Genomic DNA, 24,843 nt, shown 5'->3' with positions numbered 1-24,843 from the left:
CACGGTTAGTCGCACTTGCTGTTCTTAAGTTAAAGTCATTTAAAGTCAGCTGTATTTGTTAACATTAGTGAACTAACAAGAACAAACAACGTACAGCTGTATTTTTATAAACTAACAAAGTTTAATAAATACTGTATCAAATGCATTACTCATAGTTAATTATAGTTAATACATCAGTCAACAAATGAAACTTTATTGTAAAGTGTTACACTAGAAAACTAAGTTTTGCCTGATAAAGAAAAATTAGTAAAAATTTATAAAAACTAATAAATTTAAAAATTACTCAGAAGAGTTTAGTAACCTTGTTTTAAGTGACATTAACCAATTAAGCAAACAGCTTTATCCACTAAAACATTTATTTAGCTTTCAGTTTCAGTCACCAATTCAAGTAAAAAGATAGATAGATAGATAGATAGATAGATAGATAGATAGATAGATAGATAGATAGATGATAGATAGATAGATAGATAGATAGATAGATAGATAGATAGATAGATAGATAGATAGATAGATAGATAGATAGATAGATAGACCACTCATTCATTCTGCAGTAGCAGTCCATAGAACAGAATCCAGCTGTGAAGATGCAATTCTTTCCAAGACCACAGTATCTACAGCCATCACACATCTGCTGAGCTCCAGCTCCACTCTGTATGTCTTCCTCACATCTGGACTGACAGACTTCCAGTCAACCATCCCTACACAAGAGAAAAACAAATGTTGAGAGATTCAAACAAGAAGTAACCAATAAGTAGAATAAAATATCCAATTAAAAAAGAAGCGCAAGTGTTTGAGAGTGCAAGTCTGCAGCCAGACCCTTCTCCATTATATTATAATACAACTGTACTACTGACTCTTCACTGAGTACCAGAAGTACATATGCTGCCTGTGCATGGTTTCTAAAAGAATGGAATCAGGAATAAGTTGACTGGCACTCATCTATACCACAGGTTATAATAATATTTACATTTATTCATTTATCAGACGCTTTTATTCAAATCGATTTACAAATGAGGACAAAGTGGAAGCAATCAAAAACAACAAAAAGAGCAATGATATATAAGAGCTATAACAAGTATCAGTTAGCTTAACACAGTACACGTAGCAAGGGCTTTTAAATAATATAAATAAAAAGAAAACAGATAGAATAGAAAAAGAATAGAGCAAGCTATTTGGTTCATGTGCATGTACCACTCCAGCATGTTGGATTAACTTCAAAAGAGTGAATGTCATTCGAGTGCACTTTGGGCGATGGTACAGTCAAGGCATGAGGATCTAATACAAGAGGAAAATCATTCAGAGTAAAGTCACTGACAGTGCTTGTCTCCATCTTCTAATGTTGAGAATGTGCCTCTGAAGGAAAGTCAGTGTCTTTCTCAGGTGTGGTGGATATGCAATGTTGAACACAAAACACATCCACAAGGCTGTTATGAAGGCTTCATCAAGGCTGGTGCACTGACACACATCTATTCCATCTTCTGTCACCACACTGAGCGCTCCTCCTATGATTGACATTTTACAATCAGTATCCATCAGGTGTATGGTAGGAAAGGTGTAGCCGGGTCCCCCTTTCATAAAATAAATAAAAAGAATAATGACAACAATAATAATAATAATAAAAATAAAGAGAAAAAAAGAAAACACTTTTCAGATTCATCAGATTTTGTTGCATTCTCTTTGGCTCAGACGGTGTAGCTACATACACTGCAGAACTGCAGATACAATCAGAAGCTAATGTATAAGGTTCACAATATACCATGCATTTCATGTTCTTGTATACACTGATAAATCTTACATTGTTTTCTAAAACTATTGCTTTAAATTTTTAACAGATGGGCTAAAAGGGTACAGAAGAATAAAATATTACCTGAAAAGATTTGAAACAAGATATTTTACAGTTGATAAGTTTTTTTTTTAATATACTCACTCCAGCAGGTGTCCTGAAGTATGTGTATTTTTTGAGTACATCCCCCACTGACATTCATTCCGTGCTTTCTCAACGTCTCCAGGAGCATGTTCCTGTCGTGTGGTCTCTGACAGTCAATGTGTTTCTGAAACTCACTTTGAAGCACATTCACATGTGCCTCAACAGACACTGAATCCTCCCCAACACAAGCTTCCTTCATCAGAACAACAGAAACAGATCATGCTTAGACCGTGACAGATATGAAAAACATCTAAATACTTACTGAACAAGGTGCTTTAGATATAAAAAATAATAAAAACATTGAACTGCATAAACAAGATGATGGTCAGGCAGTGAAGAAGTGGAGTACATACTAAAAGGATTTAAATATCTGTAGTACAGTATCTTCCTTACATTAACCTGCACTAAGTGAAAATGTAAAATTGATTAACAGTGCAAAAATAAGTTATGCATATGGCAGTGTGCTTACATATTCTACAATAACCTGCCAGTGGAGCACGTTCTGCTTTACATTTCAGGTTTAGGGTCAGATGTGCTTAAAACACAAACTTGACTGATTGTCATTTTCCAGCAAATAAAGATTACAACATCTTGTTACTACAATATTGTGTGTGATTATGTTGATAGAGATAAATCAATGGTTTAAATAAATTTATGTGCTAATTTGCATAAATACCACAACAGATCTAAACATTGGGTATAGCCAGGTGAAAATGTCTTGTTCAATCTTGTTGATAACAGTAAAATACTTAATATTAAGGTCTGAATGGAACCCATTTAGGCTACCCATGAGCATTAATACAGAGAGGCAGGAAGAAGTACTTTAGAAACCAGCCTTTATTAATTACTAATGCAGAGATGGGGTTTGGGGTTGGGTCCGTGGGAGTGTTTCTGGGGATTTACTTTTTATTTTGCCTACCTTTTGTCTTCTGCATTCTCCTTACTATTGTCTCATGTTCTTGCCTCAGACTCGTCCCCCAGAAACAGCCCCAAGTATAATCTCTTAAAAATTAATAAAGGAACCAGCCTAAGTAGGAACCAAAGTACTTCTTCCTGCCTCTCTGTATTAATGCTCATGGGTAGCCTAAATGGGTTCCACTCAGATCTTAATATCAAGTATTTTACTGTTATTTGTCAACATAATTTAACAAGACATTTTCACCTGGCTAGACCCAATGTTTTGTACATATTGATACAAAATCAGTCTGCTTCTGTTGCAATTTGTTCAACCTTTTTTTCCTAAATTGACTAGACTATTAGTGATAAATGAAATATGACTTCAATACTTAAACAGTGAACACTTATATAGCATGACCTGTGTATTAACGTACATTGCACGTAACACGGCTGTTAGGAAGTCAACACTTAAAATTGTTCATTTTTTTATGTAACCCTATATCATCGCGCTACAGGCTGCAGCGATGACCTCCTAAACAACTGTCTTCTTTAAGCACCTAACGTTACATGTACTCTGAGAGCTTATCTTACCTACTATACTATCTCTGTAATATTGCTACTCTCGGTTATTAGTTATAACTAACGTTAACCCTTAAAAACAGGGGTCGTCAAGTTCGGTCCTGGAGGGCCCGTGTCCTTCAGAGTTTAGCTTCGACCTCATGACCGCCTGGAACAAGTTTGATGACCCCTGCTTAAACATGTCAGATTAAAAAAAAATAATAACAATTAACTTACCTGAGACGAGGTGTGTGAGCGATTGGCTGCTGATCCGCCATTTCGGCGCCAGTGGTTTAAAACTTTGGTGGGGCGCATGCGCACTTCGTTGAATCGATTCATCTTCCCTCGGATAGTAATGCCTGTGACCTTGATGACGTATTTTTGACAGTCGTTTCGCACACCGCACTTCGTAGTCGTAATTCGCATGTCGTGTGTGTAACAGAGCTATTGTGAAAACAAGCGCCGTGTCTGTAAACTGTCACAGTTGTACATTTTAGAGTCAGTATCCATCAGGTGGATTTTATTTACATTTTAGAGTTGTACTCTAAAAAACACACAAAATCGCGTATCTGTAAACTGTCGTGGCCGTAGATTTTGGAATCCAACTCTGACAAAAAACTGAATTACGTACAATAGTTTTAAATTACGCACGAGTATATTAAAATTACACACAAATGTTTTGAATTACGTACGATTACTTTTGACAGTGATTTTATTCCATAGATGTATATTACTGTAAGTTTTTTAACCATAATTCTACTCATTTTTTATGTATATTACAGTATGTTTTTGATTAAATTTACTTATTTATTAATTTACTAATTTATTAACTGTCCTGTTGGATATTTGTGTATGTATATAAGTTCCTAGAGCTTCATTCCAAATTATGCGTGTGTTTGCACACTTGGCAAATAAAGCACATTCTGGTTTTGAAAATGGACTGCAGAGTCCTGTGGAATGGATTTAAACATGATCAGTTATGTCACTAGTACGCTTTTATTGGCAGCTGAAATCATCATACAGTACAAAATATTTAAGGGAATAGTTGAACAAAATGTAACATTTTCTGAAAATTTACTCGCCCTAAGGCCATCCAAGATGTAAATGAGTTTGTTTCAGTACAGATTTGGAAATAGAAATTTTAGCATTACTTGCGCACCAGTGGATCCTCTGCAGTGAATGGGTGCCATCAGAATGAGACCAAACAGCCGATAAAAACATCGCAATAATTCACAAGTAATCCTCACCACTAAAGTCTTTCAATTAATGTCTTCTGAAGTCAAATGCTTTATTATTGTAAGAAACAACTTCTTCATTAAGACACTTTTAACATTAAACCATAGTGACTGGCACTGTTGTGTGAATGACTTTTTATGCTTTTATCAGTTGTTTAAACTCTCATTCTGATGGCACCCATTCAATACAGAGTATTCACTGTTGAGTGATATAATGCTAAATTTCTCCAAATCGGTTCTGATGAAAAAACAATTATGAACCATCTTGAAAGGCCGAGGGTAAGTCAATTGTCAGCAGATGTTCATTTTTGGATGAACTATTCCTTTAATAAACCTTAGCATTTAGTGTTGAACTATGTAATTTCGCGATTCCTCATGCCAATCCATGTTCTTCCAGGATTTCAGGGCGGCAGTGGAGTCAGCAGAAGATGATGAGGAACTTCTGTTAGAAAATGGGAAGTTGGGCGAGATCCTGAGCACTCTTCCTCAGGCATACCACCTGCACAATGAGATCCTCAGTGAGCTGGAGACCCGCATTAAACAGTGGTGAGAACACACAAACTCAAGCACACTGATAGACACTGATATAATGCACGATAACAGCTGCAAAATGTACACATTTATGCACACATTTTATAGCATGTCATTCCATAAAAAATCCTTACTTGTGTTATATATAACATGCATCTTTTACAAGGTGCTAATGCATGCACACTGCATCTACTGTACTGTATGCATCTCCCCACCTGACCTGAGCCACATACTAATATGGACAAGCTGATATGTTCTTGCCCACATTACATTACACACTCTTATCTCTTATCAGTAGCACAATCCATTATAATGCCAGCATGAGTGTCCTTGGATGCCCTCTTAAAAGTTCTCATTTTTCTCATTCATCTTCAGGGAGGACAGTCCGAGAGTGGTTGATGTCATATTAATGCGTCATGCTGAGTTTTCTTCCTTCGCGACCTACATCTCAGACTATGACCGCAGCATGTCACTTCTGGAGGAGACCTGCAAACAGAGTAAAGCTTTCGAGGATCTGGTCAAACGGTTTGAGGTGAGTTCTGACACGCAAATGTGGGACTTTTGTGTGGTTTGTTTGGGAACTGATCACAATTTGATAATCTGGGGGAAAAAAATCAGCAAATCAGCAAAAAAACTTTAAAAATTGTAATACTGTGGAAATAAAAAAGCACATATACAAATGTAAACTCAGAATTATTTTTAAAAAAGTCTGATTGCGTCATTTAAACCATTAAAAAAACTGATTTCAGACTTTTTGTGAGAAAAAAGCTTTTATTTTTATTAAATTTTTTTTTTTGGTGCTACCAGATTTTGTTGAATGCTTGTATACATATTATTTCACATAATTTATTAATGTAATAAATGTATATAATTTTAAGATATATTTGTATAATTGTTTATATAGTATTTTTATGTAAACAAATTTCTAAACAACAATACTTATATTAGTTTTGTTTTATATATAAAATATTAACCATATAAATATTAACATTATATGTGTTAATGTTGCTTAATAATATTATATTCATATTTTTGCTTTTAAAAGAGTGTTTTCAAAGGCATATTAAATTTCGTTGTAAAATTGGTATTGAGAATCATAAAATCCGGTTTCATGAACTGCTGCAGTTTTGGTACCTGCAGGGTAGTAGGGACTTAATCAGTTTACCGTAGCAGCCATATTCACGACAGAGGCTCCGCTGAATAATTTAATTGGAGGATGGTTGGTGGAGTCACTGACCACACATTTCAGTGGTGATCGGGATCACCAATGACAAGAAGCCAGCTGTCCTCGCTCATTAATATGCATGAGCATCTGTATTCAGAGAAACCTCCGTGGGTGGTAGACTCAAAATTAGACCCTCAATGTATAGCAGGGAGAGTTCAGGAAAAGGATAAAGAAAGGCTGATTTTGCCTTCAAATGATCTTTAAATGTGGCATTGTCTTCAGCTTGCTCAAACTTAAAAATAAAAATGTGGGTAGATTTCTTCTTAAACACATGAAATAAGCTTGATGAAATGCTCACAGGTTTGTGAAATAACTTAAGGAGGCGTTTTTGATATTTTTTAGATCAAGGATTGCATCTTTAATAATGTGTGACAGCCTGCCATGGGTCTGTTTTTTAATGAAACAAGATTAAGATGTAATTTCTGCTTATAACAGCACATATTATTGTTCACAAAGCGTTTCGACATAATGTACTGTAATTCATTTCTGGGTGTGAAATGTGCTCACTCAGTCCTCTCAGTGAGTCCAGGTCAGTACGGCTGCAGTAACACTTATAGGCCTTCACTGGGTGATGTATGTACTGAGCATCACTGGTTGCCTCTGGTCACTCCGCACTAATGAAACCAATAGAGCTGACTCTCAGTTGCGTACCACCAAGCAAACACACACAAGTCTACAACAAGGCAGGCTTTTCCTTACATTTCTCTTATCCTTCTAGCCATTTGTCTAACCACCGCTGACTTGTTTTATTCACCCAGTCTGTGCTGTGATGCTTCTCTCGACTCGTTAAATGGGAGGAGATGCAGTTGTTTTATTGATCGGGGCGTGAAGGTGGGCAAGTCAGGAGTTTAAACACTGATTGACTTTATCAGTATATACCACCATTGCAGCTTTGTAAAAATTGTAAATGTTTTTACTGGATCACTTCATCAAGAATATGTCTGGGTCATATTTCACCCCAAACGAATAAGGAAAAAACGAATTATGTTTAAAGAAATTATGCCTGGTTGAAGCACTATATGATTTTATTCCATTATGACATTTAAGCACATTTTTTTCCCAATCCTCATTTTAAAAATATCATAATCTGTAATGTAAAAAAATAATATTAAAATTGTATTTATATGTTAAGTATTAAAGTGCAAGACTTAAAGACTTAAAAAAATAATATGCTGTTTTACAGTAATCTATTGAGCATCATTGAGAATAAATTTAATAATAAAAATTTTTAAAAAAAATTAAAAACACTCAAGTAAAACAGCCTGATGCATTACAGTAATAAGAACTTGGGGGAATATGCTTAATTGACAGTAAAATAATTTGAATTTGAAGAAAATGATAAAAAAAGAAGCAGATTTGGTAGTACGGGAGTATTTGGGAGTATTAAAATAAAAATTATTTAATTTAATCATAAAATTGTTATTGTTTTGCATTAATAAGTGCAGTTACTAATAATATTATTCGTTCATTTCTTGTTTATTTCATTTTAATACACATTTGACAGTAAACCACTAAGCTTGAGTTGGGAAGCATACAACATTTACTTTTATTAACAACAGTAACATGCAAAATCAAAAATTTTATATAGAAAATGTATATATTCTACTCTTATTAAATGTACCATTATTCTTCTATAGGGTTATACGTAACTGATCGACAGCTTTAGTGATCAAGAAATAGAAATAGTGATTTTATAATTTCAAAATATAAAGAAAAAAAAGTAGAAATTAATGACTAATAAGCCAGTAAGTGCCACCTACTGGTTAGCATGGGGATTTAACATATAGTTTTTTAATTCAAGTGTTTGTTCACCACAAAGTATATTTAAGTCATCCCATTAAAAATAACATTCAAATTGGATCATCAGTTCTGGCAATAGTTGTAATACTTGAAATGCTTGGAAGTCTCTCTCAAAAGGTTGTACAAACACTGAAATGAATAATGTACAAACATCTGACTATTTCTGCCACAACACCATAGTTATAGTTATTGTTACTACTTCTGGTTTTCTACGTCAGCGCTGTTTGATCTGTTTATTACAGAACTGTAAACAGAATTTGCATGTTTCTCACTAGATCTCGAAGCCATTCTGCAGTGAGTTCAAATGCTTCTCACTGTATTTCCTGCACTGTGCAGTAACAGTGTCACAATATCAACATTTGTTCCCAAATAAACCTGTTCTTAGGTCGGACAATGCAGTGGTCGCACCAGTGCACCAGCAGACTATGTAGTCACAGTCTGGATCCCTGCTAATCATAGGTGTTTTCTAAAAATATAAAATGTATATAAAATATTTGTAAAATATTTGATTTATTTAAATACATTTTTTAATTGTAATAAAAAGTAACGACATTATTTTATTTAAAACTTTCGGGATGAAGTGTGACCTGGACATGCTTTTATGATATTCATCCAGATATATTTGTCTATCTGTTATATTTATCTTGTACATTAGGAAATTAATGTTGATTTTACCACATGAGTTTCAATGATGTGGCATTTCGTATTAGCAAATTTGAACTTTCTGATGAAGGATACTGGACGCATTGAGGATACAGGATGCATTAGGAATTCTCTTCCCTGGAGCCGAGCTTGTGTAATCTCATTTTGTGCCTGCCTGTACGTGCTGGGTTGATGACAGAGATGAAGTATCTACAGGAGCTGATCTGATCACCACTGTGGTCTGATAAAATGAAACCCTTTTCAGCTACACTGTTTACGAGGGTTTTCACCATGAACGTGTGCCTGTGTGTTTATAAGTGTCTGGCCGTGTGTGTGCAAAATGTGTAAGGAGGAAGGAGACAAAGGTGGGCTGTGCTGAAAGAGAGTGAGAGACAAGGGAAAAAATTATATATATATATATATATATATATATATATATATATAAAACATAAATATTTATTCATTCTTGCATGCAAAATCATGCATGCACTATGAACAGGCATGGTCTTTCTTTGCATGCGTATTATTAGTACATAATTTTATTCTTAAATTGTACAGGTGGAAAGGACGAGATAAAGACAAAACAAGACACTGACACACATAGACACAGATCTGGCATTTAGGCAATGAGGCGGTAAAAAGCTAATTAGCCAAGCAGTCTTCTTAAACAACCATAATTAAATCAGCTGTCCACGCAGACGCTGCTTCAGCCGGACCAATGCCTGATTTGTGTAGCCTGTCTGTTCTCTGGCACGAGCCGCTGTTCACTCTCCTGGCTGGGTCCCAACTCGACCAAATATCTGCTCTTACACACATACACAAAGACTTGCCCCTTCTTCACCACAAATGTCAACTGGATTGCAGTTTGGTGCATGCATTCAGTACGAGGCTGTTCATTAGTTCTATTGCCTTTAACAATGAAACCACGTTGTGCTTAGACACACAAATCTGACAGGCTTTTATGGTCATGATGAGGCTCACTGCAGTGAAGGAACAATACAGAGAGGAAGTAATTAGATAATGGAGGACAGGTGCAAGATAATAAGAGTTGACGAGAGAGAGAGAGAGAGAGAGGCTATGTTCACACCAAAACATAAAAGTGCTTAATGTAGACTTTCTAATTTAGATTAACTTTGCTTAACGTAACATCATAAACACATTTCTTAATGTTATTTAATATGATTGCATATTTTGGTATAACACAAAATAATGTGCATTAACATTAACCTTATAACTTGTTTCTATAATATAGATTTAGTGTATCAGTATTTATTTTAAACAAGTCTGTTTTGTACCTTTCTGTGTAATCCTTCATAGTGCAATTTACTGAATATTTTATACATTATTAAATTGTACTTAATGTCTGAATATTAAGTATTATATACTAATATGAAGTATTAGTTTTATTTCATTTTATTAAATTCAGTGTAGCATTAACTTTTTTACTTGTATTGTTACTATATTTGTAATTCATCAGTTTACTAAATATTTTATGTGATTTTATTTAATATCTGAATATTTAAATAATTCATATTTTATTTTATTAAATGCAGTTAAATATTTTATAAAACATTAAATTGAATAGAAATTTCAACATAATTTTACATTTATTCACCCTTGGGTTAATTTTATTTAAAGATACTTCAAGGTAGATCTGTGTAAAACATTAATGAGTCAGTAATCTGTATGTTGTATTTTCTATGTAATTGTCAGATTTCGTTTTTTTTTTAATCACATTATCATCACAATAACAGATCTGTGTTGGATCATGCAATGGATAAACTGCAATGTAAACGTAGACTAAGAGAAGAGAAATAAGGAATGTGATGGATATAATGTGAACTATGATGATGATGAAGACAGCGAGGTTATTATAGAGACAGGGAAACTGAGAGAACTGTCATGGAAAAGATAATGAAAGCCGAAGGGTGTCTTTCCGAGGTGTTGCGGATATGATGTTGTGGTAGGTCTGCAAACCGGACAATCATTGACTGTGTTCCAAAATTTTCAAGCCACAACTCATTCACACCCCTCACAAGGTCATTAACAGCATCTCTTTTCCCTTTCCTCGTTTAAGATCTCAAGCATTGTCCCATGTCTCTGGATGTCTATAAGTCTAAAATTATTTGCCCTTATTTGCCCTTTACTGAGCTCTCACATCCCCTCTGGCTCCTCAGAGCTAGCATGAACAATGATGTGTCAAAGTCAATTAGGCCTTGATTGATTTCTTCTCACCACATGTTTGACTGATTCACTTGTTCACTTTTTCTCCAAGTGAATGATATAATTGGAATGAAATTGGATGGAATGAGGCGTACTCAGGTTTTTGTGAAGCAGAAAAAAGGGAAGGTCATTCAATAACCTTAAAACTGGATTTTCTAAGTGGTGCCATTGTGATCTATGATACTTTATCTTGTGAGTCAAGAGGAAGCACAGGTGGCATGCAACTCTTGATTGTATGATTGTGCATGTGTTTGTGTTTGTGTTTGTGTTCTGGATTTTCAAAGATTTTAGATTTCTTTTACTTCACCGCAGTGACATCATGTAAAAACAACAAAATTTCAGTTTCTTTGAGTTAAAAAGGTTCTATCATGAGCAATAACATTTTTATAAATTTTTCAATAGCTTGATGTGCTATAAGTCTTATGTTATATGGATGCCGCATTAGTATATGATAATGAATTTTTTGTAATTTTCAAGACCTTCTGTATGCCTGTGTTTAGCGTTATAATATGTTTGCATGCATTGTATATTGTGTTTTTTGTGTGTATTTGTGTATTTTATGTGCCGTTTCTCATATGCATGTGTGTTTGCATTCCAGACACAGAATGCAGAAGGAGTTCATGTTCCTCTGAAACACCAGCTGCTGCGGGTTATTGTGCGAGTGCTTCAGTATCGCATGATCCTCACAGGTGAACCCTGCATGATTCAAATATTTAGTCCAGAGAACATTTTTCCATTATTTTCACATTGTTATTTAAGTAGAAGATGTTTTGTCTGTTTATCAGTAATTTGGTTTTCATATCATTCTACCCAGACTACTTAAACAACCTCTCTCCGGATTCGAAAGAGTATGAAGATACACAAGGTATTGTCAACTCTCTCTCTCACACAATGATGGCCACTGATCATGTTTGACCTGTGAAAACACTAATTGTGCTTGTGGTGGCAACTCTTCGTTAACAGCTGCGCTGGTAATGGTGTCAGAGGTTGCAGACCAGGTTAATGACAATCTAAAACATGGGGTGAGTTGATTCTGTGTGAGAGCTATATTCTATTATAGATTGATATATTATGATTGATATATTATGTAAAAGGAGCGAGGGGATATGATGTCATCAAAGTGTCCCAGGTATCCAGAAACTAAGAGAGTAGTGTGAAATCAAACAGAAACAGGCATCTCCTAACACATAGCCATAGTCACATACAGACACAGAAACTTTATGTTTCTACCATTATTTATTTCCTTTTTCTCATCCACAAATAAGAAATAAACACTTTGATTTTATAGTTCTATTTCTCATTCTTTCTCTATCGCAATCGCAGGAGAACCTGCTTCGTTTGGTGCACATCGACTACAGCGTGAGAGGAAAAAGAGACCTTCTCCAACCAGGAAGGGTAAATTTAGCTTCATATGCTGTATTTTGGTTTGATGTTTATTGTTTATTATTGTTTTTTTCTCGCAGTAAAACCTGAAACATCAGTAACAGTTGTTTGACAGTGTAAGGTTATTTGACGTGAACAACACAGTTACCCATAACTCACCTGGCCTGACCTGTGTGTTTTGCAGGTTTTTGTCAAGGAGGGCACTCTGATGAAGGTTTCTCGAAAAAGCAAGCAGCCCAGACACCTCTTTCTGGTATCTTGTCATGCTTCTCTCTACTCGCAGTGTGCTTAATCGTATGAAATGTCCGCTTGAAGTATACATCAAATCTTCAAGTATATTTAAAAAAAAAAAAACTGTACTTGCAGATAATATAATACTAATTAAATATTAATGAAAAAGGCAACTTAAGTGCATCTAAAGCATGTTAATTTTCATCACTTTTTTAATATACTTAAGTACACTTTTAAAAAGTGTACTTTGTAATAATGCAATAGTCAAATAAAAATATTATGTTAAAGTACATTTTAAATCATTGTTTTAATTATCTTTTGTCATAAAGAAATTAATTTTTATGTGTACTTCATCATGAATTATTTTATATTACTTTTAAAGTTAATATATTTTAAACATGCTAAATTGCAACTTCATCATTACAAATGTGTAAAAAAATATATATTTAAATACAAGTTTCAATAGAAATTAAAGTATATTTTAGTTAAGCATAAATGCTTGTCAGTACATTCAGAAGTTCACTTTGACCATAAAGACAATAGAACTATGAAATTACTTTTAAAGATGTACATAAGTGAGTTAAGTCAGTTTCCTAGAGAGTAAGCGAGTTGGGTTATGTGTGTCATAACTTTTCACCAGAAACTGGAGGCCACATTAGCTGTAGCTCAAGGCTACCCCCACCCCTCTTTATAGCACTCTTGTTTTCAAGGGTCTTACTTCCTCTCAGGATGTCTGCTGTTGGTCATTGGATGCCAGCTTCCTGTGCTGGGACTGTACTGACAGCACACTGAAGACTAGGCCCAGAGAACAACAGATCAACAGCACTGAGCCACCGCAGCTGAAAAACAACACTAAAAACAGGCTGAGCAGTCAGATCAGTTGTGTAGTCACTGAAGTACATTTGCTCCATTACTTCCACTTTTGGTTTTCTGAATGTCTTGATAATATTTTATCATTACAGATTTGACATCTTGATATTGTTTTGCTACAATGTTTTAAATAATGTCAAGTTACCCAAAAAAGTTATTTTAAATTGCAATAATATTTCACAACATTACTGTTGTTACTGTATTTTTGGTCAATTAAATGCAGTCTTTGTAAGCATAAGAAACGTAAAACATTTAAAAAAAAATACTGACTATTAACTTTTGAATAGTCTATATAGACCTTTAGGGTGCTTTCACACTTGGTTCACTTGCCTGGTCCGAACCCGAGTTCGGTTGCACCCCCCTCCCCCTGCCCCCGCTGGACTGTGTTCATATTATAATATTTGAGTCCGAACCGCGGATCACTTGCGTCATCAGGCCAGCAGCTGTTTACCCCGTTGCTTGGTAACAACAGCGCAAGGCGGCAAATGCATAACATTACTCTCTGCACTTTTATGTATTACGTATTTGAACTGTTCGTTTTGTTTATAAAGCTTCGGTACATAACGGCACTGGCGTCTGTCTTACGAATGTACTGAAAATGCTCTAAAGAACGTTGAAGGCGAACATAAATGAGATGCACAGCTCTCTGCTTGCAGCGCGTCAGTCACGCTCATCAGGAAAGTGAGTGAAACACACACAAAAACACACATTTCCATCAAATAATTTGTCATTAAAAGCGGTTCACTTCCGCGATTTGGTACGATTGCGTTCACATAAGCAGCGAACCACACCAGAGTTCACATGAAGCGTACCCCAGATCGTTTTTAAGCTGACTTCCGAGTACGGAAGACAGCATTCACATCATCCAAACAAACCGAACTCTGACATCAATCGAACCCTGGTGTGCACCAAAAGTGCTAGTGTGAAAGCACCCTTAGGTGTGGAAAGAAATCATTCTCCTTAAAAAGCACATTTCTTTCCATCTGTTTTTTCCTCCTTTTTCTAAGGTTCTAAGAACTGAGTAAACTTAATTTTCCAAGTATTAAATTAACTTTTTTTATTATATTATATTATATTATATTATATTATATTATATTATATTATATTATATTATATTATATTATATTATATTATATTATATTATATTATATTATATTATATTATATTATATTATATTATATTATATTATATTATATTATATTATATTATATTATATTATATTATATTATATTATATTATATTATATTAGCCTGGTTTCACAGACAGGGCTTAGGTTGAGTCAGGATTAGGCCATAGTTCAATTAGGAAATTTAAGTATTTCTTATAAACGTGGCAATGGCAATAACATATTATAAGATACTGTATGTCAGTACTAGTTTTTCCAGTTTTTTTTTAAACTGCCCAGACATGCATTTTAGCCTATGACTAGGCTTAAGCCTTGTCTGTGAAACTGTGGGATGACATAATATCATATAATAAATATAATATAATATAATATATTTTTTTATATTTATATTGTATATTTGGTACTAATTGTACATTGTGTGATTTGCAGCATCGTATGTGAGATGAGCTGGTCTTGGTGAAACTTCACTTGGCACAGAATTGTTAATAAAAAGTAATATTTTCACATTGGCAGTTTTTCTCTGAGGTTAAAGTTGTTCGAGGCAAAGCCGGTTTTTAGTCTATGGATTTGATTTGACATCGGTTACACTCATGTTCATACGGTTCAATTTAATCCATGCTAATTGTTGTAGTTCCTTATTATGTTACTGGAAAACTAGCACTTGACAAATGTTAATTTTGGACTGTGTACATACATACATACAGGAAGCTTTTCTGATATTGTGACACTCTTGGCTCAGAAGACCCTCGATACTGGGGTCTTTCTTCGTCTTCTCCTGCTCTGTCCTCTCCCTGAATCGATCAAGTTCGGACTGGTGTTTTTATTTATGTCTTTTTTAGAGGGAGCTTGTGACTGATGTAATAGAGTTCAGCACTGGCTAGGTGTAATATGATGATGTCAGAGAGTCCCCTGGTAATGATGACTCTTAGAGATCTGGATTTAATTTATGGAGTTATAAGTGAATCAGCTCAAAAAAATCCTGCCAACCATTTCCTCCGTCAAAACCACCCATTGCTGCCTGTACTAATCTACAACTTCTGCCCTACAACCGTTACAGTCAACGCATGCAATATCTTTAAAGGGCTATCTCTGGTTTAAAAAATACATTGTGAACACTGAGACATGGTCATGGAAAATGTGACAGGGAATTTTAATTCTGTGATTTACACCATTTTGTTATTGTTAACTAAAGCTTAAACTTTTTTAATTGTTCCAAGTAAATCTGAAATGAACTAAAAAATAAAGAAGATAGAAATGCTACCTCGGCAACTAATTGAAATAAAATATGACAAAAAACTGAAATTATTAATAAATACTAAACACAGTATACAAATAATACTAAAACAATGCTGGATTTACAGACCTGAAAAAGTCTTGATTAAAAAATAATTAAATTTTTATAATTTTCAGTAAATTGCATAAAAAAGAAAATCTGTCCCAGATATCCCTATAAAAATCATTATCCAGTAATCATGAACAACCAGACAAGTTGTGGTCAAGTACATTTAGCTGAGCTGAACTACATAAGAATTTTTCACAAATATCATACATATTAATAGTTTAATAACAGGGTATTGTTGTTGTTGTTGTTGTTGTTTTGCTACTGTAATTGTATCATATAGCTTTTGCTTTTTATTGTTTTCTCTCCCATGTTTCAAGTGAGATCCACACACTAGTTAAATGAGAATTTAGTAAATGTATAAGGACAATATTGTGCCCGTTATATTCTCAGCTGTTTGAGGGTTGTTGTGGCTGTTGGTGTTGATGTTTTTGTTGTCTTTGTCCCGCCAGCCTTCCTCAGAGGCGTTCCTGGACCCGGCCTGTGAACTGCAGATGTTTGGGGCATGCACATTGCGTGTCTGATGATGTCAGCACTTTTGTTTGGAGCTATATATGTCTAGCAAAGACAATAGTTTGAAGTGTAGGGATAGCTTGTTTGAGGGCGTGAGTCTGTGTTCTTAGCACAGCTACTTCATTGTCAGGACCAAAGCAAAGAAGAAAATATCCCATAAACTGTTTTTATCAAGCCCAACCTATTTTACTGAACATGTTCATGTACCGAACATGCTACACTTGTGGAAGAATGTGCACTGAGCAGACAGGAATCAATTAGATCTTGTAAAAACTATTTAAAGCAGTTGTTTTCAAATAGGGGTCAGCAAAATTCAAGGGGGCCTCAGGATAAATAAAATGAAAAATAATCTAAATCATGTACTTACTATAGGTTTAGGTTAAGGATTAGTTGCTTGTAATTAGGCAGAATTTACTATTACTATAATAAGTGTATTTAACATGTATAACAAGGACACTGTAAAATATAATGTTACTGTGGTTTTCATCTATGGGGAGGGGTTACATCTATGTAAGGAGGGCTTCAAACATTGTTGTAGACAGTAGGGATTCCCTTTTATTAAATCTTTTACTGCCTCCCTTTGGTAGCCATAAGCATAACAGAGAGCAAGCGTCACTATTAATTTGGCTCATACTGGGTTTAAATAATGTAAAATATTATTATTGTTATAGTTCTATTCAATAGAAATAATATACTATAGTAACTCTTTTTTTTAAACACAGAACATGTTGGGTGCTGTGTTGGGTTAGGTAATAGTATTTAAAAACAATTTCTAGTCTATGGAATGTCCCCATTTAGATGAGTGAGAATGTTTGTCCGTGTGTTGCAGATGAATGATGTGATGCTGTACACCTACCCTCAGCAGGATGGTAAATACAGGCTAAAGAACACACTGTCTCTAACTGGAATGAAGGTAAGGCATCAGCGTCTCTCAGGGGATCAGTTTTGTTTTTTGGTTAACCAACTGGGACACAAAACAGATTTAATAAGGTTTGATTTAAATTGTATTATCAAGAACGTAGCAGTGTTTGCATGTGTCTGTAGGTCAGTAAACCTGTCATAGACAATGTGCTCAACACACTCACGATAGAAGTCAGCGACGTTACCATCACCCTCTCAGCGAGGTAAAGAGCATTTCCATAATGGTTTGCATGTGTCTGTACTGATATCTGCTGTCATACAATAACTTCAAGCACAGCTTCTTTATATCTCTGATAGTTCTTTAAGTGAGCGAGAGGACTGGTTCCACACGCTGAGCCGGGCTATAGCAGATCACGCCGCAGGCCTCAATACCTTCAGCTGCTCTAGTGAGGTGTGAGGAAATGTCGTATGGTCTAGTTATATAGTTTAATGCATTAGTGTTCAATATTAAGTAACCTAAATAATGAAATGTGTGTAATTAACATTCGGCAGGCGAGAGAGAAATTATGGATGTCTCTGGGAGAGGCTGCTCCTGTTCTAGTTCCTGTGTCACATGTGATGATGTGCATGAACTGCACGTCGGACTTCAGCCTAACACTGCGACGGAATCACTGCAACGCATGTGGAAAGGTGAGACATCGGTACCATGTGTAGAGAGATATCTGATATTCTTAAATTCAAGACATATATTCTTTGATTTGTTACAGCTTACACTCAAAGGTGGTCTTTACAGTGGCTCTGAAAAACATTTGAAAAACAAGTGCATCGTAATCAATTATCAAACAACAGGGCTATAATAGTTGATATTTCAGAGAATTATATGCATAGATTTTTTTATATATATAGTACTTATGTGTGTTTTGTTTTCAACCCCCCCAAAAAATAATACTTTATTCAAGCATTTTATTGAATTGTCATTATTTTTTGGTCTTTTTTTCTGTGGTATTATGAATAGGATTGTTATTACTGATTGACTAGTACAGGGGTGTCCAAATCTGTCTGTGGAGGACCACTGTCCTGCAGAGTTTAGGTCCAACGCACTTGCCTGAACAGAACTGTTCTGTTGTGTCTAAAGAGCTTCATTAGCTGCTTCAGGTGTTTAATCATGGTTGGAGCAGTGGCCCTCCAGGAGCAGGTCTGGACACCCCTGGATTATTAGTAGATCAGCCTGGCTAGTCAGCAGGTATTTGGCATTGGCTGATAGCAGTGCCCACTTGGCTGGTTAACAAATGTGTCAGCTCTCCCTTGTGCCAAATAAGGGTTTTGTTCATTGTTTACTTCATTCAAAGTAATATGCTGACTTTATAGTGCAAAGTTTTCCAATATTCTAGTAGATTTTGAGGAAATATTGTAAAGCAGATTTCAGGGATTTTGTTTTGTCAATAATTTAGTTGTAATTATTGAATAGTTTTATATGATACACACTGCTGTGTCTCTAATACTCTAATACTGTGTCTTTGCTAAATAAAAGTTTTTTTTAATCTTACTGACCCCAAACTTGTTAAACAGTAATGCATACTGAATATCAGTATTAAATTGTGACCCTACATTCTTGATATTACACATCTCTCTTTTTTATTATTATCTCTGATCGCATCTCATATTCATTATTCATCTGAGCTGTGTTGCTCTGTTTTTAGGTTGTGTGTCGCTCCTGCTCAAGGAACAGGTATCCACTAAAGTACCTGAAGGACAGGATGGCTAAAGTCTGCGACCACTGCTACGCCGAGCTCAAAAAGAAAAGTAAGAGCAAAAGGCTCCAAAATGAATCAGACTTCAAACAGTGTTAGGGTTAGAAATACTACAAAAATTGTTCATGTACTGTAAACAGTTCACTTTGATTGAATACTGATCTGAACCATCACCATTTAAATGCTTTTTTAGAATATTATCAAGAATATATTTATTTCTGTTATTCGTCATTATTCATCTAAAATTGATTGTTGAAACAAATAAGCCTATTTCAATTTTAAATATTTAAAGCATCATAAGGGCTGTCTAGTAATGTCAGTGTATGATGTGTATGTAGGTGGTGATATTCCAGGATCATGCGGGAGTGCCAGTCCCTGCACACACAGGGCCAGCAGGCCTCTCTCTGCTGTGTTTCAGAGCTTACAGCCACCCAGCTTGTGGAGGAACCGAAAGAGCACCTCACCTCTCACACAGGTACACACACAAATGCTTACATTCACATTCAGTTATTTAAATGAGGTATTTTAATGTCTCACCCAAAAACATAATTACTCAGTAATCTCTGTGTGTGCAGGTATCTGTGGGTGCAGAGGGGTCCACTATGAGTGGCAGTCTGCAAAGATGCAAAAAGAGCAAAAGGAAGTGGAAGAGGCTGTGGTTTCTGCTCAAAGACAAGGTGCTCTACACCTTTAAAGCACGAGAGGTGAGGGGACCCAGAGTCTCCCACACCAGCACAGACACTACATTACCTACTTCCTCGCGTCATTACTAAATCAGTACCTGTATCAGTAACAAATAAACTGCTTTGTGTGACTGATGAAATGCAACTGGAGCTGTCAATATTCATCATTTGTTAACACTACTATTCAATAGTTTGGGGTCTGTAAGGTTTTTTAAAAGAAGGCTGCATTCATTTGTTCAAACATACTGTACTGTAAATACAGTAATACTGTGAAATATTATAAAGAAATATTTTGTGAGGACAAAAATTTGTGCGAAACAGTGTGTTGCTTAATAATAAATATTAATAAATAAATAAAAATATTAATATTAATACAAATTAAAGGATTGTCTTACTGACCCAAAATTATTGAACTAATGTGAATATACAGTATATATATATATATATATATCCATATTAAATTCTTCTCAGACTGCATATTATCTGGATTTGAATTACAGAATGAAACAATTATAATGTCATATTTAGTAAATCTTATTAAAAACTTTTTTGTAACAATGTCTGAACTGTGCTGAATAAAAGCACATTTTTATCTGGGCCAGGTTCTGAAATATGCAAAATAATAACACTTTGTAACACCAGAAAATAGCACATGCCCTGCACACATTTAACCTCTCTCTCCCTCCCTCTCTCTCTCTCTCTCTCTCTCTCTCTCTCTCTCTGTGTGTGTGTGTTTTTTGTGCCTGCAGGATAAAGTGGCATCTGAAAGTCTTCCTCTGCAGGGTTTTACTGTGAAGCTGTCGGATCGATCAGAGGGGGAAGACAAAGACAATGTTTTCCAGCTGTACCATAAAAAAACACTGTATTACACCTTCAGAGCAGAGGACCAGCATACTGCACGCAAGTATGACACACAAGAGTCATGCTGCACACCTATAGAGAAATAAAATCATTGTAATGATGCATTGTTTATTCACAATCGAAATCCTCAGAATTATGATAAAGAAATTAAACTTATTTCTACAGGTGGGTAAACGCAATGGAAGAGGCCACAGTGTTATAGCATCCTGCTATCTGCCCAGCTGACAGCAGGACTCTGGGCAGGGTTCCCCAGACAGCTAAACCCATCATGGGCTTACGCCTATGACATCAGAGTCACCTGTGCCTGAGAAACCAGCGGAATCACACCATAAATACCTTCAATTTGATCTTTATCTTCCTTTTGGCTGCTGAAATTAAAGACACACAAGGCATGTCCCACTCAGTGTTTGTACTGTCCCAGGACGAGTGCTATGCCTCACCTACTTCACAGACTCATTAGAAAAGTGCCATATGTAAAGGGTGCAGTTCAGTGAAGCTCAGGCGTTGTGAATGATTGTTCTGAAACTACTCATCTGTGTCAAATAAAGGAGAATGTTAATTTTTTAGAAACTGTAACTGCCTTTCTATATGCAGGTATAATTCAGTGCTGTCATTTTATATACTGATGTAAAGTTAAAAATAAATTAAGTCATTTATTATAGTTTGGATGAATGTGATAAGCAAATACAGGCTTATTATAGACAAAATATTGTTCATTTCATTTTACAGCTAAATGTTTAGCATGGCATATCCTACCACCTCAGATATAAAAAGTCCATGTTTTATAGTAAAATGACATCATGTGATATATATGTATGTATATACACACACACACACACAAATACACACACACACACACACATGGATTTGATAAAGAATTGCATAGCCTAAATGAAGCGAGCTGTACATTTTACAATTCAGTGTAATATATTTAATTTGCAGCTGTATTAAGATATTGCTATCATCCGCTGTGATTCATTTTTCTCCTCACATTTGGTAGTTATTTTACCGTGGTTCTCAAGCTGATCTGTTCCCTTACAAACATCAACTTGGCAACCATTGTTTTCACTAGAATACCACTACAGTTAATGTTACTACAGTGAAGCTGTGCTAATATGATTTTAGCCACACTGACATCATACAATAAAAATATACTGGAAGAAAAAGCATATTTTGAATATGATTCTATATGCATTAGGTGTAATTAACATCGTTCTTAATAACTAACTATAGTATATCATCAGAAACTATGGTAACTATGGTAATTTTATGTAAGGATGATTGTATGTATATGAAGGCCACATTTGGTAAAACCTTCATGTAAATTAATATGCAAATGTTGTGAACATCTGTGTTGGTTGAACCTTTCATTAAAAAATAATGCTTTATGTACAGTAACAGCGTTAAGCAGTTTTGCATTTAGGCCATCATCTAAAGCCATGTTATTCCCAAAAGACATTTAAAAAATGACATTTTTTTTAAAGATCATAAACGATCAAAACGTTTGTGATCATAAACCATTTTTTATTAGGTGAATTTTGTTGTTCAAAATGCCTAGTAGGACTCATTCTTCTTTTTTCTTTTTTGTCTTTCAATGTTAAGTTTGAAAACAGCTGTATTCTGTAAAACTAAAAAAGTGCTAGTATTCATTCTCAGTTATTTGTTTCTGATATTTCCCAGCATCCTATTCCTACAGAGATGATCTCTCTTCCTAAATGCATTATTCAGTTTAAATAAAGACCCTGCATGAAGAGCAATAAAAAATAATGTAAATATGCTTTTTAAAGGTAAGAAAAGTGACATTTTCACTGTTAAATTAGTTGTAATTATTCCCCATAAAAGCAGCCGTTTCATAAGAAATTACTGATTATAAGATTTTTGGTCTTCATTTGTTTAGATATTTGGAATGTTTCTGTTTTAGCAAAAGATAAATAATAACTTCTACACCATAAATGTATCAAGTATTAAAGAAACCTTGAAGATACAGCCTCTAGGGGGCGACACACACTTTAGCTTATTGCCAGTTATGCGGTAAATATTTGCAAGTATTAATAGAAATAATTGGTCAGATTTCGATGTTGGTTTACATTCTACCCATCAGCCAATTGCAATTAGCATATCTGTTTAATAATTATGCGTAATGCATTACAATATTTTATTTTCTTTATTGTAAAACTACCAAGCTAACGATGCTCTATTATCAAACTGCAGCCAAGTAATGCGATATAACTAGGTTAAGATAATTAACTTTATCAAAGTGGTCTGTAGCACGTCTGCATACAGACAAAGAGATGTTGATTAAGCAGCAGAATGCCTAAATAATTGATATGATAGAAAAAAGAGGCAGCACAAAACATTACAGCCTATTTCTTTTCATCCTTTGAAATATTAATGATGCAGAGGTCCACAGTGCTATTGTAGACCCCTGAAAACTGTTATATTGAGACAGACCTGGGAGCTTTTTTCCAAAGTTGAATATAATGCCTTTACTCACCGAGAATGGCACAGTACTGATTTCAGATCAGCATTCACTAACAGTTTCTAGTCGGCTGTCGAGACTAAGTAGACTTCATTAGACGGAGGTTTACTATAGGTCATCCAGGACAGGACACAAAGGATATAAAATAAGATAGAAAACAAAGGACAGGATAGGAACGAAGACTTAAAAAGAGGATCAAGGGAATATAACAATAGTCTGGCAATGATAAGGTGGTGATCTGGCAAGAAAGAGAAAGGGATGTTAAAGAAGAAAAGTGAGATAGAAATGGGACTGTTCTAGTTGCCACACTCCCTTGAGTTCCCCTGACCCACTAATGAAAGAGTAATTGATCAATTCTAAGCATTTAATTGCTTAAAATGTCATTTCATTAGATTGGGGGCAGTATTTTTGTTAGTGTGTAATTTTTAGTGAAGTACTGTAGGTGTACAGGTGGATGAAGAATGAGCTCGTAAACAGGTTCAGACATTTAGACATTCAACATGGAGAACAAGGTGCTTTTATGACTCCACTTCCTCTCTTCATGTGTCTGTACTATTACCATTAAAAAAGTACATTCAACAACTGCCTGCGCCTCATTTAAAGGAATAGTTCACCCAGAAATTAAAATTTGCTGAAGATTTACTCACCTTCAAGCTACAAAAGATGTATGTGTTTGTTTCTTCATCTGAACAGATTTGGATAAATTTACGATTACATCACTTGCTCACCGACGGATCCTCTGCAGTGAATGGGTGCCGTCAGAATGAGAGTTCAAACAGTTGATAAGAACAATCCATAAGACTCCAGTCCTTCAACTAATGTCCTGTAAAGTGAAAATAAATAAAAGACAGATCCCATGTTGTCCTCTCACATCAAAACCCACCAATATATTTGTTTGATTAGGTTTTTTATCTGTGCATATTTTTCTCCTGATTCAGATTAGATGATTTTCACTGGAGAAAGCAATATTATGGATAGAAGACTCATATTTTAGTCGGAAGCAACAAACTGAAGTTAAAAACATTAGTAATGTCAGATTACTGCTTTGACTTCGGCATTTTTGTTGGTGGAGCAAAAAGTGTGTCTAAAATGTACAGTAAGTTACACAATATTATCTTGTTTATTGAATCTCTGTTGAGTAGGCAATCGTGGTGTTGATATTTAAACCAACGGCAAGATTACAAGTTATTTTTATATGTGTAAGCCTATTTTTTTAAATTTTTAAAATGCATTCTATATATTTTATATATCAGTTTGTGGACCCCAAAGGTAAAACTTAAATTGAGCCATACATGAAGTCATCATATTTTAGTTTTACAGTCATTCTGAGAGGATCTTATAATGATTTGAGAAAAGTGAACCTCAAACTGAAACAAAGGTTGACCACACACAGGTGTTCCTCTGTTCCTCAAGACTTAAAGCACAATGGGCATGAATAACACAAGATCTATTAGGGTTTCTGGCTTTTGTGGTTTCTTGAATGAGCTTCACATCCATTACTAGCTAAAACTTACAGAACTTCAGAGTTGGGAGACCTTTTCTATTTGCCTGTTCAAAATACATACATTTGAATGGTAAATGAGCATCTTTTCTTTACAAACAAACAGAGTTAGTCTTATGTTAGCGCTGTTCTCCCCAACCATGTTAATGTATTCCAGGATATTAGCACCTTTGCTTTTTATTTCCCGTTTTTTCCATCACCCTCACC

At 35.0% G+C, this 24,843-nt stretch overlaps 2 protein-coding genes across 5 annotated transcripts in view; one reads left to right on the top strand and one right to left on the bottom strand.

The window, feature by feature from the left end:
- The window catches only part of fgd5a (FYVE, RhoGEF and PH domain containing 5a), a 52,163-nt gene extending 30,130 nt beyond the window's left edge, over positions 1–22,033 (top strand). Inside the window, exons 6-21 of one of the 2 annotated variants that reach the window (XM_059529340.1) lie at positions 5,015–5,163; positions 5,524–5,680; positions 11,637–11,727; positions 11,853–11,903; positions 12,002–12,060; positions 12,362–12,433; positions 12,606–12,674; positions 17,330–17,413; positions 17,545–17,624; positions 17,719–17,812; positions 17,914–18,051; positions 19,062–19,164; positions 19,451–19,587; positions 19,688–19,789; positions 20,545–20,699; positions 20,822–22,033. In XM_059529340.1, coding sequence (XP_059385323.1) covers positions 5,015–5,163; positions 5,524–5,680; positions 11,637–11,727; positions 11,853–11,903; positions 12,002–12,060; positions 12,362–12,433; positions 12,606–12,674; positions 17,330–17,413; positions 17,545–17,624; positions 17,719–17,812; positions 17,914–18,051; positions 19,062–19,164; positions 19,451–19,587; positions 19,688–19,789; positions 20,545–20,699; positions 20,822–20,858 — 1,578 coding nt within the window. In that variant the 3' untranslated portion in view covers positions 20,859–22,033. Of the gene's footprint in view, positions 1–5,014; positions 5,164–5,523; positions 5,681–11,636; positions 11,728–11,852; positions 11,904–12,001; positions 12,061–12,361; positions 12,434–12,605; positions 12,675–17,329; positions 17,414–17,544; positions 17,625–17,718; positions 17,813–17,913; positions 18,052–19,061; positions 19,165–19,450; positions 19,588–19,687; positions 19,817–20,544; positions 20,700–20,821 lie in introns of both variants that reach the window. The other variant, XM_059529339.1, reaches the window with a different exon arrangement.
- The window catches only part of LOC132119423 (uncharacterized), a 233,911-nt gene that overhangs the window by 75,284 nt on the left and 133,784 nt on the right, over positions 1–24,843 (bottom strand). The gene's annotated exons all lie outside the window — the stretch shown is intronic.

The sequence above is a fragment of the Carassius carassius genome, chromosome 38 (genome assembly GCF_963082965.1).
Source record: "Carassius carassius chromosome 38, fCarCar2.1, whole genome shotgun sequence".
Taxonomy (NCBI): domain Eukaryota; kingdom Metazoa; phylum Chordata; class Actinopteri; order Cypriniformes; family Cyprinidae; genus Carassius; species Carassius carassius.
Note: the sequence above shows the minus strand (reverse complement) of the source record. Positions and strands in the feature narration are given on the sequence as shown.